Source organism: Sycon ciliatum, chromosome 10 (assembly GCF_964019385.1).
Source record: "Sycon ciliatum chromosome 10, ocSycCili1.1, whole genome shotgun sequence".
Taxonomy (NCBI): Eukaryota; Metazoa; Porifera; class Calcarea; order Leucosolenida; family Sycettidae; genus Sycon; species Sycon ciliatum.
Window position 1 is genome coordinate 26,281,673 of NC_088652.1, and position 17,564 is coordinate 26,299,236.

General features: G+C 46.5%; 1 protein-coding gene across 1 annotated transcript; it reads right to left on the reverse strand.

Annotated features, from left to right (window-relative positions):
* Nucleotides 1–3,675: 3,675 nt before the first annotated feature.
* Nucleotides 3,676–16,828, reverse strand: LOC135826058 (uncharacterized). The gene is made up of 5 exons (XM_065338697.1): nt 16,564–16,828; nt 12,093–12,245; nt 8,931–9,095; nt 7,235–7,408; nt 3,676–4,113 (listed from the first exon to the last, which is right to left on the reverse strand). The coding sequence occupies exons 1-5, from the start codon at nt 16,634–16,636 to the stop codon at nt 4,100–4,102; spliced, it is 579 nt and encodes a 192-aa protein (XP_065194769.1). The 5' UTR covers nt 16,637–16,828; the 3' UTR covers nt 3,676–4,099.
* Between the last annotated feature and the right edge of the window lie 736 nt (nt 16,829–17,564).

Genomic DNA, 17,564 nt, shown 5'->3' on the forward strand with positions numbered 1-17,564 from the left:
CATAAGATATTCCCAAGTGTATGTTATAGACATGCATTCCACAAAGTACTTGGTTTGACACAGAAAATCCCTACGTTTTGACGTACGACACAAACATGTATGATAACATGTGGGCCGGGTTGAAGGGCAGGATTTGATAATCCAGCACCCTTGTTTATCCAGCAGGAAATGCCGTTCCAAAAGGTGCCGGATTAGAGAGGGACTACTGTATAATTATACTATCAAAACCTTACAGTCAAGACATGTCCGTTGTCAATATTGGCTGTTGTGATAATGTTCTTCTTTTGAATACTTCAGTCGAGGAGATCATAATTATGAAGCTTGCAGGCACCAGCATGAACAGTTCACCAGCGGCCACACTCTAACGTTATGACAAAGTATCACACGCACATCGTCTGTGACATCCAATCCACCTTGGGTGTCGACTGTCCTCGTATCTGCGGTGAAACGTAAACGAGACCTCTTCAGTGTCAGCCGAAAATTTCCAACACCTGTCAATATGGAGGCCTACCGAGTTCAACGCAACTTTGTCAAATACCTATCCCGTAAAACCTACCGCTCTTACATCAGCTCCCTCTCTGCAACAATTTCATCACCCAATCGTCCTTCTCTCTATCAGTTCATTCGCACCCAGCGTCCCAGTGTCTCTCGCGCCCCAATCCAGTGCTTGATTGATCCTGATGGCAACCGTCAGTCTGAGGCAAAGTCCATTGCGGACACTCTGAACAAACAGTTTGTCTCTCCCGGCCTTCCCGACGATCCGAACTGGGTTATCCCGCCCCTGCACCCAGCTCCAGAGCTGCGCGCTCCACTTCTGGAGGTCTTTACAACAACTGGTGTGGTCCGCAAACAACTGAAACGTCTTAAGAGCTGCAAGTCTCCTGGAAAGACGGTATTCCAAATGAAGTCCTTAAACTGCTGGTGCCTTCCTTGTCGTATCCCCTGTGCTTGCTCTTCAACTTGTCATATCGTGCTGGAGTCTTCCCATCTGCGTGGAAATCTGCTATTGTTGTGCCGATATTTAAGAAAGGACAACGCTCCCAAGCTGTTAATTACAGGCCCATCTCCCTCCTACCAACTATATCCAAGGTCTGTGAACGCATCTTCTATGAATCTCTCTACCACCATGTCACCCCTGCCCTCTCCTCTGCACAATCCGGCTTCTGTCGTGGCGACTCAACTACTTTGCAATTGACACGCTCCTTGTCCGATCCTTTACCTGTAGTGTCTGGTGTTCCACAGGGGTCCATACTGGGTACATACTGGGTCCACTCCTTTTCCTAACTTATGTGAACGATCTGCCCTCTCTAGTTCCAGACGTCAGCCTTTTTGCTGATGACACTGCATTGTTGCGCTCTGGCAGCTCGCCGTCCAAACTCGTTACTCCATGCAGACCGGCATTAACTCCACCATAGCATGGATGGAAGCTGAGGCCCAACATCGCGAAGACCGAAGCAATGTTCATCAGCCCATCGCCGCCCACTCAGCCGTTGCACTTTCCAGGAGCCAATGCTAACGTTAAAATTGTTCATGAACACAAACACCTTGGTGTTATATTCGACAGCCATAATTATGTCCTGGTCCCCACAGGTCCAGTCAGTATGCAAGCGAGCTAGCTCCTCCCTTGGCATGTTGCAACCTCACTGCCACCATTTAAATGACCATTGCCGAAAATTGTTCTTTACGTCGTATATTCTACCTATATTTGATTACTGTGACACAGCGTGGTGCGATCTGTGTCAGGCCCTTGTTCAAACTCTGGAAATACACCAGCGTCTGCTTCTAAAAATCCTGTTTCGCAAAGATCAAACATTCTCCTCCCAACGTCTCTACAGTTTAGCTTCACTATCTTCCCTCTTAGAGCGACACCAGCAACATCTTTGCATCCTTGTACACATGATCTTATTAGACCTGGCTCCCAAACACTTTGCTAAGTATAACTGGTTTGTGTCCACCAGATCAACACGTCATTCCTTCTCATTACCCCGTGCCAATACCTCCCTGTTTCTGAAATCTCCTATCTTCTCTGCGTACACTCTCTGGTCTTCCCTGCCAAGACACAGTCTGAAATGCTAAGAACGCCGCAGCCTAAAGTTAAGAACGGCGGTGTTGGTTTTCCGGCAGCTTTTGGGATAGATATGATCCAGTACGAATTGTTTCTAAGAAAGTGCTATAAGAACGCAGCCAGATTGCCCAACAAAACCCCTAACAAAACCGGCCTAACCCCTTGGAAACAACGTTCTTGGCCGCGTGACTCTACTGTAGGGCTCCCTGTTGTGAACACGGTGCCGGGATTTCAAGAGCAGACGTTGCTTTTATCAACCCATTCCCATACTATCATCCTCGTTAGCGGAATACAATCTAAAAATGAATGAAGCCAAAACCGAATATACTACAATTAAAAGAGAAAAGGACAGAGTAGACGAGCGATGGCGGAACACGGTCAAACTAGGATCGATGCTTGGAGTGGAGGAAGATATCAGTCGGAGAAAACGTCTAGCAACATGCGCCTTACATCAGCTGTGGGTGATATGGCTAAGAGGTAACCATGCCCGTGAACCCCTTCGGATTAGGTTATACGGCAGCTTTATTCTCCCAATACTTCTTTATAACTGCGGCACATGGAGCCTGACAGAGACTCAAGAAAAGAAACTTGACTCGTTCCACCGCCAGCAGTTACGAGCAGTCATAGGGGTCAAATATCCCCGTATAATACGCAATGAAGCACTGTACAAGCGCACTGGCTCCAAGCCACTCAGCAGAATCATCCAGTCTGCTAGGTGGAGAATGTTTGGCCACATGCTTCGACTAGACACCTCATCCCCGGTCCAGCAGGCTATGTCGGCATACTTTCAGCCAGGAAGCTCAGGGTTCCGAGGCCGCCCGAGAACAACACTCCCGCGATCCATCAACAACGACCTGAAAAATTCCAGATCCACAAACTCCCTCACATCACACGAGGATCTAGTTGCACTGAGGCAGCTCGCCCAGGATCGTCGAAAGTGGAAGGATCTAATGTGTGCTGTGTGTAATGGCTGAAGTTATACAATTACACTAGATACCCTTAACAATAATAACGGATACAATTACACTAGATACCCTTAACAATAATAACGGATACAATTACACTAGATACTCTAGATACTAGAGACTCGGTACTCTAGATACTAGATACTCTAACAATTTTATCAAACATTATGATAATTACCACATCAAATGCTGCGGAGACCTATCCAGAATCGGCAATATGCTGGCCCTGGCCTGGAGATCTGCAACTATAATCAGCTTCTACTTTGCAACACTAACGGATTAGTCCCCTTTGTCGATTGATGGATCAATCGGTAGATTCGGCTCTGTTTTTCTTCCCTTTCTTTCTTGTTTTGAATTGTACGTTGAACTCATTGGATTTCTTTGTATTCTGTATCTCGTTATCGTTATATTTCCCTCTAGCCCTCTCGCTTAGGATGAGCTTTCTTTTTTATGGCAGCTTAAGCGAAGGCTATATACCTGCTTTATGCAGGTTGATGCCAACGCGAACAAGCAAAATAATAATAATTACTTTCCGACCATGCATCTTATGATTATTTCTATCGAACACGGGCGTTCGATTGATTCCAAATCATCACACTATTGTAACCTGGTCAATTCTTGGTCGTTTGGAGAAAACGAAAATGGCAAGAGTACATAAACCCATAAACCCGGAGATTATGACTGCACTCTCGTCCACAGGTATAACGTCCTGCATGCTTCCGACACCTCAAGGCAAAGGCAGATTTCGCCGTAAAGCACGATGTAGAATGTGACTGGAGGCAGAACACTCCCTAGTGAACGGCTGGTGCTTTGTGTATCGAAACTAGTGAGTTTCAGGTAGAATTCATTAAAAAACTATATCAAAGAAAGAAAATAGCCAGAGAATATAGCCAGAGAAAAGAGTCAGAGAGAAGAGAAACCAATAAGAAAATAATTTTACGACTATGGCCTGAACTCCAAGCTGATGATTCCAGCACCTGACTGGATGCACATTGTAGCACAGGATGTCATGCTGTTGCTGTTGCCGTAGCCATTGCAGTATTTGCCTGTAAGCACTCCCTGATCGGATCTAGAGTGATTGGTCTGTCAGCAGTCAACACAGTGCATACAACATGAGTACGCGTGGACCAACCACATGCACGTACACACACGTACACACACACACACGTACACACACACACACGTACACACACACACACACGTACACACACACACACAAAGCACATCGAATCTGGTAAGCCCAAACCTGTGTTGCACAAAACTATCCAATCCAAAAAAATGCAAAATTATGAGTACAAAACCAGTTTCCATTTTCACGATACCGGTAAGCCAGATGAAGGAGTGAAAGTTACAATCGTTGTGCAGTGAACTTCCATAATCTGGGCTTTCCTGATCCGGGCATATCCATTATTCGTATGCTGGCCACCTTTCTGTTTCCTTGCATGCAATACTGCGTGCTCGGCCCCCCCAACTAGGGGGGTGCACGGGAGCCGAGGGGAGCCCCCCCCCCCCCCCCGGCAATTTTCTGCAATTTGTTTGCAACCTTTCTTGAATTTTAGAGCATATTTGCATACATTACAATTGCAATTACCCAGATTGAAAATGTTTGGGGGGTGCACGTGCCCCCCGTGCCCATCGCCGAGCACGCGCCTGAGTATTAGTATGTGGGTTCTGAGTTACAGGAAATTCCTAGTTACAGGCATGGGGACTGCTCGGTGCAAACCTGCTCGGTTTAGGGGAGTTTTGTTGTACCGTCAAGTACAATTCGGGGTTATTCCTTGTTACGGGCGGTGGTCAGTTGCAAACCTGCCCGGTTTAGGGGAGTTTTGTTGTACCGTAAAGTACAATTCGGGGTTATTCCTAGTTACGGGCACTGGTCAGTTGCAAACCTGCCCGGTTTAGGGGAGTTTTGTTGTACCGTAAAGTGCAATTCGGGGTTATTCCTAGTCACAGGCACTGGTCAGTTGCAAACCTGCCCGGTTTAGGGGAGTTTTGTTGTACCGTAAAGTGCAATTCGGGGTTATTCCTTGTTACGGGCACTGGTCAGTTGCAAACCTGCCCGGTTTAGGGGAGTTTTGTTGTACCGTAAAGTACAATTCGGGGTTATTCCTAGTCACAGGCACTGGTCAGTTGCAAACCTGCTCGGTTTAGGGGAGTTTTGGTGTACCGTAAAGTACAATTCGGGGTTATTCCTAGGCACAGGCACTGGTCAGTTGCAAACCTACCCGGTTTAGGGGAGTTTTGTTGTACCGTAAAGTGCAATTCGGGGTTATTCCTAGTCACAGGCACTGGTCAGTTGCAAACCTGCCCGGTTTAGGGGAGTTTTGTTGTACCGTAAAGTGCAATTCGGGGTTATTCCTAGTCACAGGCACTGGTCAGTTGCAAACCTGCCCGGTTTAGGGGAGTTTTGTTGTACCGTAAAGTGCAATTCGGGGTTATTCCTTGTTACGGGCACTGGTCAGTTGCAAACCTGCCCGGTTTAGGGGAGTTTTGTTGTACCGTAAAGTACAATTCGGGGTTATTCCTAGTCACAGGCACTGGTCAGTTGCAAACCTGCTCGGTTTAGGGGAGTTTTGGTGTACCGTAAAGTACAATTCGGGGTTATTCCTAGGCACAGGCACTGGTCAGTTGCAAACCTACCCGGTTTAGGGGAGTTTTGTTGTACCGTAAAGTGCAATTCGGGGTTATTCCTAGTCACAGGCACTGGTCAGTTGCAAACCTGCCCGGTTTAGGGGAGTTTTGTTGTACCGGTAGTTCCAAAGTAAAGGTTTTTGTAACCCAGTACTAGTACTACTCGTACAGTCAGACCTCACTTATCCGGTCCTCTTTTATCCGGATCCCTCGCCATCCGCCGGATCCCTCGCCATCTGGAAGAAAATGGCTGGTTGCAGATTTACAGCATACGTGATGCTTCCAACATAAACGGTGTTCGGTTATCCGGCTCCCTCGCTTATCCGGATATGTTTTTGTGGAAAACGGATATGTGCGGTTGAGCGAGGTCCGAATGTACTACCCAATCCTTCCCAGCACTGCTTCACAAATACATCATTGGGCACCCTGTAAGAAGACCTTAGGGTCTGTTGGGAATGCCCAAGTAAAATAATAAAATACAATACAATACATCACAAGTTTGAGATAGTATAGTATAGGATTTATTCATATTTCTCTAGGGCAGTCCCCACAGGCCTATGGTCTCCTCACGGGGTGCCCTAGCCAATCTAGGATTGCCATACGAAATTGACTTGGTGAAGCAGCAAGGCGGACCGATGCCGGAACTGAGTTCCAGCGGTCAGCGGCTAAATAATAAAACGAGATGAACATTACATGTCCACTTCTCTATGCTTTCCAGCAGTAGCTAGCTTTTACCTCCGACTTCTTCCCCTTTGACAAGGACTAGCATGTCGTGAGACGTGGAATGAAAATAGAGCAGAGCTCGCTGCAGTCCTCACAGTTAGTATGACAATCTGACTGTCATGCATTAAGTCAGTCTAAGTGTTTTGATCTGCCACCCGGGTATTACAGGCATGATGGTGGCCTGGCACAAGCGAAACTTCCTAAGCTGGTTGTGTTTCTCAACGCTATTGTATAGCCGGTTGTAACACGGACGTGCAAAGAGAAGAGAAGTGTTTTGTTGGTCCCAAAGCTATATTGCAATCAATGAAGGAAGGCAGTGATTCTGAGCTCAGCTAATGAAATCTGGCGAGATCGAAACGGCTAGCCATCCGGAGATTGAGTAAAAGACGAGCTAGCAATGGAAAACCGTAAACTACTCCATCCCTACATACCCTGTATCTTTTTTGTTTGTTTGTCTCCACACGTCTCTTGGTAGGGCTGTGTTCTCAGTAAAAAGAAGAAAAAATCCCATCCCCCTCATCCACCTCCTGGTCACCCCATGCAATAGGTAGTGGGCATAGCACAATGGTGATGAAGTGTTTGCGTAGTCCTAGACAAATCCAGACTACTTTAAAGGAACAGATCCAATGACACAGCGGAAAGTGTTTCTACTATCTCTGTCAGTACACAATGGAGAGAGAGAGAGAGAGAGAGAGAGAGAGAGAGAGAGAGAGAGAGAGAGAGAGAGAGAGAGATAGAGAGAGAGATAGATAGAGAGAGAGAGAGAAACAGTGAGACAGACAGACAGATAGAGAGAAAGAGACAGACAGGGACAGACAGAGAGGTAGATAGCACCACAAGGCCAACTTACACAGTCCAGTGGACACCCTGTTGTGAGTAAAGTGCGCCAGAACAGCAGACCCGATGGCCGTGAGAACGCTAATGCCGGCCAGGACCACTCCAGCACCCGCCTTTGGTTTGATAGGCGAAATAGATTTCTTGGTGCCGTGCACCATGACTCCAATCAATACGATCAATGACACGGCTGTGTGTATATCAAGCAAGAATATACAGGACACACACACACACACACACACACGCACACACACACGCACATACACACACACACACACACGCACATACACACACACACACACACACACACACGCACACACACACGCACATACACACACACACACACGCACACACACACGCACTTACACACACACACACACATACACACACATGCACACACACACACGCACACACACACACATACACACACACACACACACACACACACACACACACACAGTGTAACTGTCAACCACCTGTTCTTACCCATGCCAAAAACTACAATTTTAGTAGGTGAAATCCAAACCTTATCGCATGAAACTAGAGTTTTGTAAGCAAAACCTGACCCCAATTGTATGGAACTAGAGTTTTGTATGCAAAACTTGACCCCAATTGTATGAAACTAGAGTTTTGTATGCAAAATTTGACCCCAATAGCATGAAACTACTTCTGAAGTACAGTTTTGTATGCAAAACCTGACCCCACTTGCCTGAAACTACAGTTTCGCTAGTGAAATATAATACTCACTCAATCAGAGTCCCCTCTCCAACACTTCATGCTGTCAGCAAATTGAGGCAGGGAGTGTATCAGGTAGTGTTGAAACGATCTCACCGGATACTCGTTAGCTCGCTCGCCAGAAACTCGGCTCGTTTGTGCGGCCAGCTCGTTTGCACTAACGAACACCGTAGTCCGTACACATGGCAGTACATGTCGACCGGGGAGTCGTAAAATATTTTACGACTCCCTGGTCGATCGAGAGTCCAGTCTCGCGCAAAGTGAAAATCACTCGCAGTTACAGTGACTGTATGCCTGCACGACACTTGAGTTGTTTCAGTTGTCGTTGCAGCTTTGGTGGACTCTACTGATGTCTTGTTCCGCATCTGCTGACCTGTCGCAGGATATGCTTCGGTCACCTCTCCATTCGAGTGAAAGTTACGCTCAGTAGTTTGGAAGTTTTCTCCCGCGATGCAGCGAAGACCAGGGCTACTTGCAATCTTTGCAAAACGGTCTATTCTTACAAAGGCTACTCGACGACGGCGCTGAAAAGACATCTCGAAACCAAACAGCTGTCCGAAGTGAAGCAGCAGCAACCCCAAATGCCGGCGGTGATAATTTGAACCAGCTGAAAAAAATCGAACTTAGAAAAAAATTATTCAAAAAATCATATTTGCCACATCAATGAAACTCGTTAGCTCGCTCGATAGGTTGCTCGTTAGTGGAACTGATCGCTCGTTTGTTATAGATACGCTCGTTTCAACACTAGTATCAGGAACATCAAGACTCCACTAGCCAGGCGAGCAAGTGTGTTCTTGTAACAACAGCTAACAAAGACTGTGATGCCATGGAGCGTGTGTGCGCGTATTAGTGTGTGGAGATGGGGCGTCAAAGGTCAAGGTGTGTGTGTGTGTGTACACCTTGAACCTTGCACACACACATATACACACATACACACACATACACACACACGCACACACACACACGGTGATACATACCAGTGACGAGGGCCAGCACTCTGGGGACAAAGTGGACGACACGTGGAACAGTCCACCTTTGGATGACCAGTGAAACAAGAATGGCAACGGCGAAGGAAAGGAGCGCTATAATGTTGCAAGCTTGAGCTGTATGAACCCCTTGTGGAACCAAACCTTGCTTTTCGTCTGCGCAGAACACCATAGGAAGATAGGCGACAGAAGAAGAGGGAAGAGCTACGAATTACAATGCTTGCAAGACTGGGCTTGATGAACCCCTCCCGTGGAATTAAAATACGCTTTTCGTCTGTGCAGAACACCGTGTGAGGACTGTCCACAGAAGAGCTACGTATTACAATGGCTGCAAGCCTGAGCTTTATGAACACCTCGCAGAACCGAAATACAACATCTTGGGGAGAGCGGTGCAGAAGAACTAGCGATTGAGATATTAATTTATTGTATTTGTATTTATGGATTCACCACAGGCCAAAAGCTGTGTTCACAACTGGCGCGTGTACGCGTGAAACCACGCGTTTGTGCATATTTTGCTGGCTTTTGGGGCGCCATGCGTACGGAAACGCGCCGAAATGGAACTTCCAACATGTTGGAATTTTCAGCGCGTATCAGGCGCGTACCAGCGTACATGCCAGTCACCTTGACAGGCGGGGTCAAAAAATTAGTACTCGAAGGTGTCGCACGCGCTAAATACGACTCAGATTGCTGTTTTTTTGTGAAAGCCTGAGCGCGCGTTTGGGCATGCATGAACCGCAAGCGTACCGCGTACACTCGCCAGTTGTGAACACAGCTTTAGCGTAAATCGAGGGGAGTCTCTGCCAACAGCTTATGAAGAAGAAGAAGCTGAGGAGAGAAATAAAAATGAAAGATAGAATGATGCGGAGTGGTGGTAATTTTACCCTTTGCTGCCCCTTAAAATGTATGCGTTCTCGGCATACCCAGATCAGCAGGAAGAAAATCACGCATAGCTCCAACACGAAGCATATTGTCAAATGTAAACCTATATTTCTGGAAGCAATAATTATATCCCTAGGAATCTAGCGAACTCAATTTGATCGACATGTCGCTTTTTCAATGTTCTGTCGAACCGATAGACGTGTGTCGGTTCAAGTATGCGTGGGCAGCAAAGGGTTAACACAGTGCTCTAGATAAGTTCTCAAGACGCGCAAGCACACCGCTATCACCACCCATTCCATCCAAACATATTGTACCACACACACTCTTAATTAAGGGCAGCCGCAAACTACATTGTAAATCAGATTTTCAAAGTGGCCCGAAATGTTTGGCATTTGCAGTATGCAATGTCTTCAGTGTGCCATGTAGTGATGAAATAGCGGAAAAAAAGTAGCTGGTCACCATCAATATTGTGGAGTAATGAGCAACCCAAAATTGGCCTTTGCAGGATTTTCCTGAAATTGCCACTTATTTTGCTCAAAATGAGCAATTATGAGAAATTGGCCAGAAAATATTCCCTTGTTTTTTACAAATCAACTCTATCAAGTGCAAGATACTAGTAAAGCCAAGAAAGGTGACTGTTTATCACAAAAAAAGTGTTTTGATTTCCTTTCCAGCTACATGTGGTACCTCAAAAATGGCCTTTGGGCTCCACCATTCATGTATACAGTAAAGTACCGTTGATCCGCCCCCTCTCTAATAGACCCATTGCGCAATGACGTAATTTGTACCATAAACAACCTTCACAGCCACCTGAGGGGGGGGGGGTCGTCTGGGGTGTTGAACAGTGCACTCCTGATCCCAGCGTACTCAGAAGCATTCCTCATACATTCCATATTTGGCTGTGAAGGGTGTTTTTACGTCATTGCGCAATGGGTCCATTCCCGCCCCCTGTCGATTTTCTACCTGTGAAGCGATTTCGCCGTATACACCGAAATACGATGTTGAACCGACGCTTGCACTGCTGTGCACAAAGCGTGCCAATCCAGGATGAAAATGTGCACAATTCAGCACATCGAGTCTGGTCCTCCACGTTGTTGTGCATCGTACTGCACGTCACAGCTTGATCTAATTCCGGCCACCTGCCGAAAACCTAGCTGGGAAGCGACATGGCGTGGGGGAGGATCAGCGGTACTTCACGGTAGTACCTTAAAATGGCCGTTGGGCTCCACCGTTCATCTGTACTACTGAAAGGTGTACTTGTCTAACGCAGTGTCTGTCTGCTCCAAGATTTCAAACCAACCGGGTACACGTGTACCTGGCACAACCCTTCCAACCGGGTCAGAGCCGGGTCGGTTCAAGTGCGCCTACTGCAATCGGGTGTTGTAAATATCTTAGGGCTCCCGGATGTATAGTGTATTCACAACCGGGTCCCAGGCGACGCGGTGTTCTTTTTTCCAAACGGGTTCAAGTACCCCCCACCCCCCAACCAGGTCGCTGACCCGGCTCTGGAGCAAACACTGCTAATGACTCGCAGACTCCAGTGCAGGTATTTACACATCAGGGTGCCTCAACTCTAACCCTCAACATGGTCTTTTCGCTCGCTGCATACGTCACAGCGAATGCATATGCAGTGAAGAGGCCGTGTTGAGTATTGCGTAGAGGCACTCTACTGTACGGCATGCAAAAAACGGGCAATTTTTGATTGGCACGGAAAACTTTAGCGAAAGCACTCCTTTCGCTAAAATCACTAAAATATCACCGGCGCTAACATTAGCCGTTATGCAGGTACATAATACTACAATCATGATGTTTTGGGACGGTCACCCATCGTAAGAACAATTTACGGTACATTGCATTTGTAAAAGAATTTACTTGTTGAACGGTCTCTGCTGGGATGCAGACTGCACCATAGCTCAGTGGTGAGAGCATCGCTGGCCTCAAGCGAAGGTACCTGGTTCGAGTCCTGGTGGTGACAGTCAACTTTTTTCTTCAGATCTTTCCCTCAAACCAGTGCATGGGAATTGAATGCATGGTTCATGTAGATGCATTCCTCTGTGTGCACAGTACGCATTACCGTAATGGACAGAGCTTCCCACCAAAGAAAGCAGGGCGAGGTGTTCCTCTCAACTAGAGTACCACTGGAATACCCCCTTCTCCCCTCCCCATACTGTGGGCACAATACATCACTTTACCTGGGTCAGGAAATACCACCCCCCCCCCCCCCACCCCCGCCCCAGGGTCCCTTCTGCACTGCGGTACAACACATCGTTTTACCTGGGGTCGTCAAGTCAGAATAATCGCGGCAGACTCGGGCGTACGTGTATGTCTGGTACGTACTCTCGCTTTTTGCACATGTTTTCCATATTCCATCTTCAATGTCCACCGGAAAAGGAATGTAAGTACGGTAGGTCAAGAAGGCTGGAAGAACTATAGCAACAGCAGCACACAAAGAAGGCCGGAAGAACTATAGCAACAGCAGCACACAAAAGAAGGCCGGAAGAACTATCTCTTATAATTTGCTAAATCCTTTATATAGGATTTTGGTCATATTTGTCAACTCAAAATGGGTGTGGCATGAGAATAGCAAAAAGTATGTGACCAATTCTTCCTTGCTAGGTCTTAGTAGATATCGAGAGTTGAATAAGATAATTTTTTCCAACACTTACATCTCAGGCTCATCTCCTTGCCCAATATTACTAAGGCCTGTGCCCTATTTTTCGAATCCTATATTATATAGGATTTGAGATTTTATTGGACCTTGTTTTATCCTTAAAACTGGTAGTTTCATGACGGCATGTGCGATATGTCATCATGAAACCACCCTGTGCCACACCTGCAATGTTCTTCTGCACATTCATTATTTGGTCTAGATCGTTTGGCATCCATGTATTGCAAGAAATTACTGTATCTGACGTGGCGCTGTTTGGAAGGCCGCTGTAGCGTCACATTAAGTCAAATGTTCGAGCGTTTAAATAATGGTCTTGCAACGCGCAGCCTTGTATCACGCACTCTTAAGTTGCCCATGCTCAGAACTGCCTTTGCCCGTCATGGCGCTTCCTTCCAATGTGCTAAGCTGTGGAATGATTTACACCCTCTAGCTCGCTGTGTGGATAACTCCACCCGTTTTAAGAAACTGTTACCCCAATGCCTTGCTTTTTCACGCTAGTACTTATGACTTTCAGCTATGCAAAATGCGAACATGTTCACCTATCCAATACCGGTAGTCTATTATAGTAATTATTCATATCTTTTTGCATCTTTCCCTCGAGTGGGTCTATTGTTATTAGGCAATTGTCTGTTATAGTCACCACTATAAATAAAAATCCAATCCAATCCAAATTCACTGCTTCAGTCCTTTCCATGACAGCAGCTGAACAATTATGTTCAAATTTCCAATTATTGCTGAAAATGGGTATTCATCAGAAATATTATCGCCCTATGAATCTAAAATGTAAACATTCATGCATCAAACATATTTACAACTTCCATGAAAACCATTATGCCGTTATTATTGGTCGTGATGACCAATAACAACGGCATAAAAGGCACACATTTTCAAATCCTATATATAGGATTTTTGGCCAGCAAATTAAGAGATAGCAACAGCAGCACACAAAAGAAGGCCGGAAGAACTATAGCAACAGCAGCAGCACACAAAACAGACCAGTAGCAAAGTGACACAGAATAATTGTCATCTCGTGATGCACAGGAAAAGGGCCGAAGACCGAATGCCTGGGTTAGAGTCCATGCCATCGTGGGATTTGAGTAGGACTTCCTACGAGCGGAGTCGAGCATCTCTGCACTGTGGTACCTGCCAAGAACATGTCCACGGGTCTCTTGTATAATATAATTCAAGTATGGCAGCCGTTCACGGGGAAACGTGTGTGCTTGGAACAGGAAATTCCCCGTGCACATTCCACGGGATTTCTTTGCAGGAATGGATTGAAGAGCAGAGTCTCTTCTTTGGCCAGAACAGCAGAGTATCACATAAACTGACATTACATCTATCCGCGGCAACGTTTTACTGAATAGCACGCATCGAGAGTTGCATACAGGCGATTTCGAGACTTTCAGCCACCGAGATTCTGTCAGATTTGCACAAACTACCGTAAAGTCATCAATAAAGGCCGCAGTTTATAGGACTTTTTGGGGGGAATTTTGCAGGCGTCTACACGAGACAGGCTTCTACACGAGACAGGTATCTCTGTGGAAAATGCGGTCTCTAGCCGAGTCTCACCCGAACCGTGATTTTTTGTTGCCAAGACTTTAACCCTTTAGGCTGCAACCACACTAGGTACAAAATCACGTACAAACGGCATTACAGTAGAAATCGTCATGCCGACGTGTGCGAAATGCAAAATGCGCTTTGTAGGTTTTCAGCAACTGGCGCACCTCTGTAGAAAGCCATGTTTGTCGTTTTCGCGCTCCATCTCCTGTGTACAACTTTGTTTTTGTACCTGGTCGTCGTACATAGGATCAGCATCAGCATTGTTTTTGAATTTCCCAGTCTTTTCCAGCGCATGGCACATGCTTTGGTACGACAACGTCACGTGCTGGTCGCGTGAAAACATCATCTATGCTGACCGAAAAGTGTAGTGTGGTTGCGTACCGACTTGTACTGAGATATGCATGAAAATTTGTACTGTGATTTTTACGTAGTGTGGTTGCGGCCTTACCGTTTTAGGTATTTGTACAGCAAAAACCGACCGTCATTGTTCATGCCGTAACTTTTTTATTTTTCAATTTTATTATGTACAACAAGGGTGATTCTGAAAGTGAAAACCCTCAGGAATGCGATGCAACAACTTTCAAGTCCAGAAAACGAACACAGATCTCACTATTTAGCACTAATAATTATTTGGATGTATTGCCGATTGGGCAAACTGTTGCAATATGCAACGAGAGAGCTTGGAAGCTCAGGGCCCTACGCTATGCTTTTTTGCCTTGATGACCTAGACAAAAAAAAAGCATAGGGATGTTATAAATTCTTTAAAAAAATCCTTTTTTTTAGACATAACCGGAGATTCGAACCTGCACTATCGCGCGCCCTGCGTGCATCACCCGATACACTTCGCATACATACTAATTCTTCCAAGTTGTTTCACATTGTGATCTTGCATTTGAAAGCCCTATTTGAATATGCATTTTGGCCAGCCGTCTTTGATGGCAAGGTATGGTAGGGGATAGGTATGGGACAGGTACGATCGAGGGTAATACGACACCGTCTCCCGTACCGTACCGTACCATCAAACACAGCTGGCCACATACAGCTGCCCGCAATATTCAAATAGGGCTTTCAAACGCAAGATAATAACGTGAAGCAACTTGGAAGAATGAGTATGAATGCGACGTGTATGGGGGAATGCACGTAGGGCGATAGTGCGGGTTCGAATCCCAGGATTTGCCTGAAAAAAATAGGAGAATTGAAAAATTTATAACATCCTATGCTTTTTTGCCGTCAGATACGGATAGCGCCAGGCGTGACACAAACAAACAAACACCAAATTAAAGCTGTGTGGACCCTGGTTAGCGCCAGACGTTACTGAAGTAACGTCTTCTGCATAGCTACGGGAATAAATCAGATTCTTACACTGGAGTGGCTCCCTCAGGTAAGTGGATACCAGGTTCGCTCTCTGGGTGGAATGCAGGAGTGTTACCAGTCACGGCAGTGTCAGCAATGTCCCAAGTATTGCAAATATCGACTAGTGCAGGCTGCACCGCTGGCTGTACATAGTACCTGTGCACCACGACCTCTACCATGACGACAGCCTATTCCACGGCCGAATCCTCTCTCTCTCTGCCACGTCCCCTTCCACCGTTAGTGGCACTCATCTCAGCGACACTGTCGTCGTCTGTGACATCCATGTCCTTTTCTTCAGGTATTGTTTTACAATGCCGGCCCATCTGTTTTGGTGGATGTCCGTGTGGCTTTTCTTGTTCGATATTTTGCAGTTATCTTCATGATTGCTACAGCAGGTCTTATTTATTTATTTATTTCACTCAACTCGTGGTTCATGACCAATTGGCACGCAAAGTGCGAGAGAGGGGTGATAGCCAACCACGGCAAGAAAAGAATATAGAAAAAGAGAAGAAGGAAGGATAGACAAGTCTTATGGTGCACTCCCCCCCCCCCCCCCCCCTTGGATCTTCATCCTTCCTATGCCCCCGTATCCAAGTTTGGATGCAGACAAGAGAATGTGTACTCTTGATAAATATTCAATGGAGGCGAAAGGCTACGATTGTAGCTGTAACTTCAAGTTTCATGCACCAGCCAGCGATCATCAGACAGTGGCATTTGGCATTTGAGTGAATCCCAATATTAAAGCCGCTGTCTGATGAAACGCGTGAAACTTGAAGCTACAGTTTCACAGCCGTTCGCTCCCATTGATGGGTGCATACTGCTCTGCACATGTTTTTTTATTGTTTTTTTTTACAAAGACCACTTAAATGTCAAACATGAGATGCAGCTAGGGGAAGCACGCATAACACGAATCGTGGCAGTGGTGGTGAGATTTAGGGAGCTCGTGTATTGAGCACTCTGCTTCGAGCTTCCTTGGCCGGCCTTGTTTGTACTTTTCATAGATACGTCATGTATAAGCCTTGCTTGACAGGTTCACATAGAATACTACTGACATAGGTACGAGACGAAACAACTAAACTTCGGCCAGTAAGACTAGTACTAAACTACGGTGTTCACTTCGTCTTGGAGGTTAGACGTGGGGAAGTTGCCATACAGGTGACTTACTTGAAACAGTGAGCAACAACACCATTGTCAACGATCCCACTGCCACCATCGAAATCTTCATACAATCTGCCATCTTCTCAGCCTTCTAGTTTAAACCTCACGGCGGTCCTCTCTCAACTGCAGCTAATGACACTGCGGGAATACTGGACGACACTACGTGCCAAACTATCTCTCTCCTTGCGTAAATGCGCCTCCCACTACCAACGCAGGCGAAGACTCGACGTGCAAAGAGGAGACAACCTTTGAGTTCAAGTAGTTTGAGCCAGGGAGTAGTACAATACGGGTATTGTGCTACTCCCTGGTTTGAGCCAATGTTGGTTAGCTCGGGTTCAGTGTTGTACCGTACATCTAGACTGTACAGTCTGTAGCTACAAGAGTGCATAAACACACGTTTATGGACTCTTGACTCGACTTTGAATAATGCACGTGGTGCGTAGATCTACGGTATGCCAAAAACGCGCGCGCGGGAGGCTTTCAGTGCATGCAGCTGCTGCAGCAAACCACCCCCACCCACCCCCCTGCCCCGCGCCCCGCCTTCGCCTTCCAGTTGTAATCCGGCCAGGGAATAGTAAAGTACCCAGGCCAAGTGTTTTTACATGTATCAGGGAGCTCCCTGGTTTTTACTACTCCCTGGTTACATAGGCGAAGGGCTACAATAGTAGGGCCGCGGTTGTCATTTGCCCGCAAACATCTCCACGAAGCAGCTACATAGCTGCTCACCACACCACTCACCAGATCAATACCAGATCTGGGTCCTCATCAGTCAGTACGAGCTCAGTAGAATCGAGTCGAGCGAGTGCCAAGAGGCGGTCTCAGACCGTGACCAACTACAGAGTAACCCTCCAACCAGGGAGTAGTACAATATTAGGGAGGTTCCGGAGTACGATTTTTCGTGCCAAAATCCGTGGAGGCGCTACGGATTTTTTATACGTCGTTTTCGGGCAGTGAAAAGTTCCGGGGTACGTACGGAACGCGAAGGACTAAAGGGACCCTCACTTAAT

Bases quoted from the DNA above. Each gene is read 5' to 3' on its own strand.
- LOC135826058 (XM_065338697.1), bottom strand. From the start codon at position 16,636: ATGGCAGATTGTATGAAGATTTCGATGGTGGCAGTGGGATCGTTGACA. The intron at 9,096-12,092 runs GTAAAACGATGT...TGTTCTGCGCAG, and splicing joins TTCTGACTTGACGACCCCAG to ACGAAAAGCAAGGTTTGGTT. The intron at 7,409-8,930 runs GTATGTATCACC...ATATACACACAG, and splicing joins AGTGCTGGCCCTCGTCACTG to CCGTGTCATTGATCGTATTG.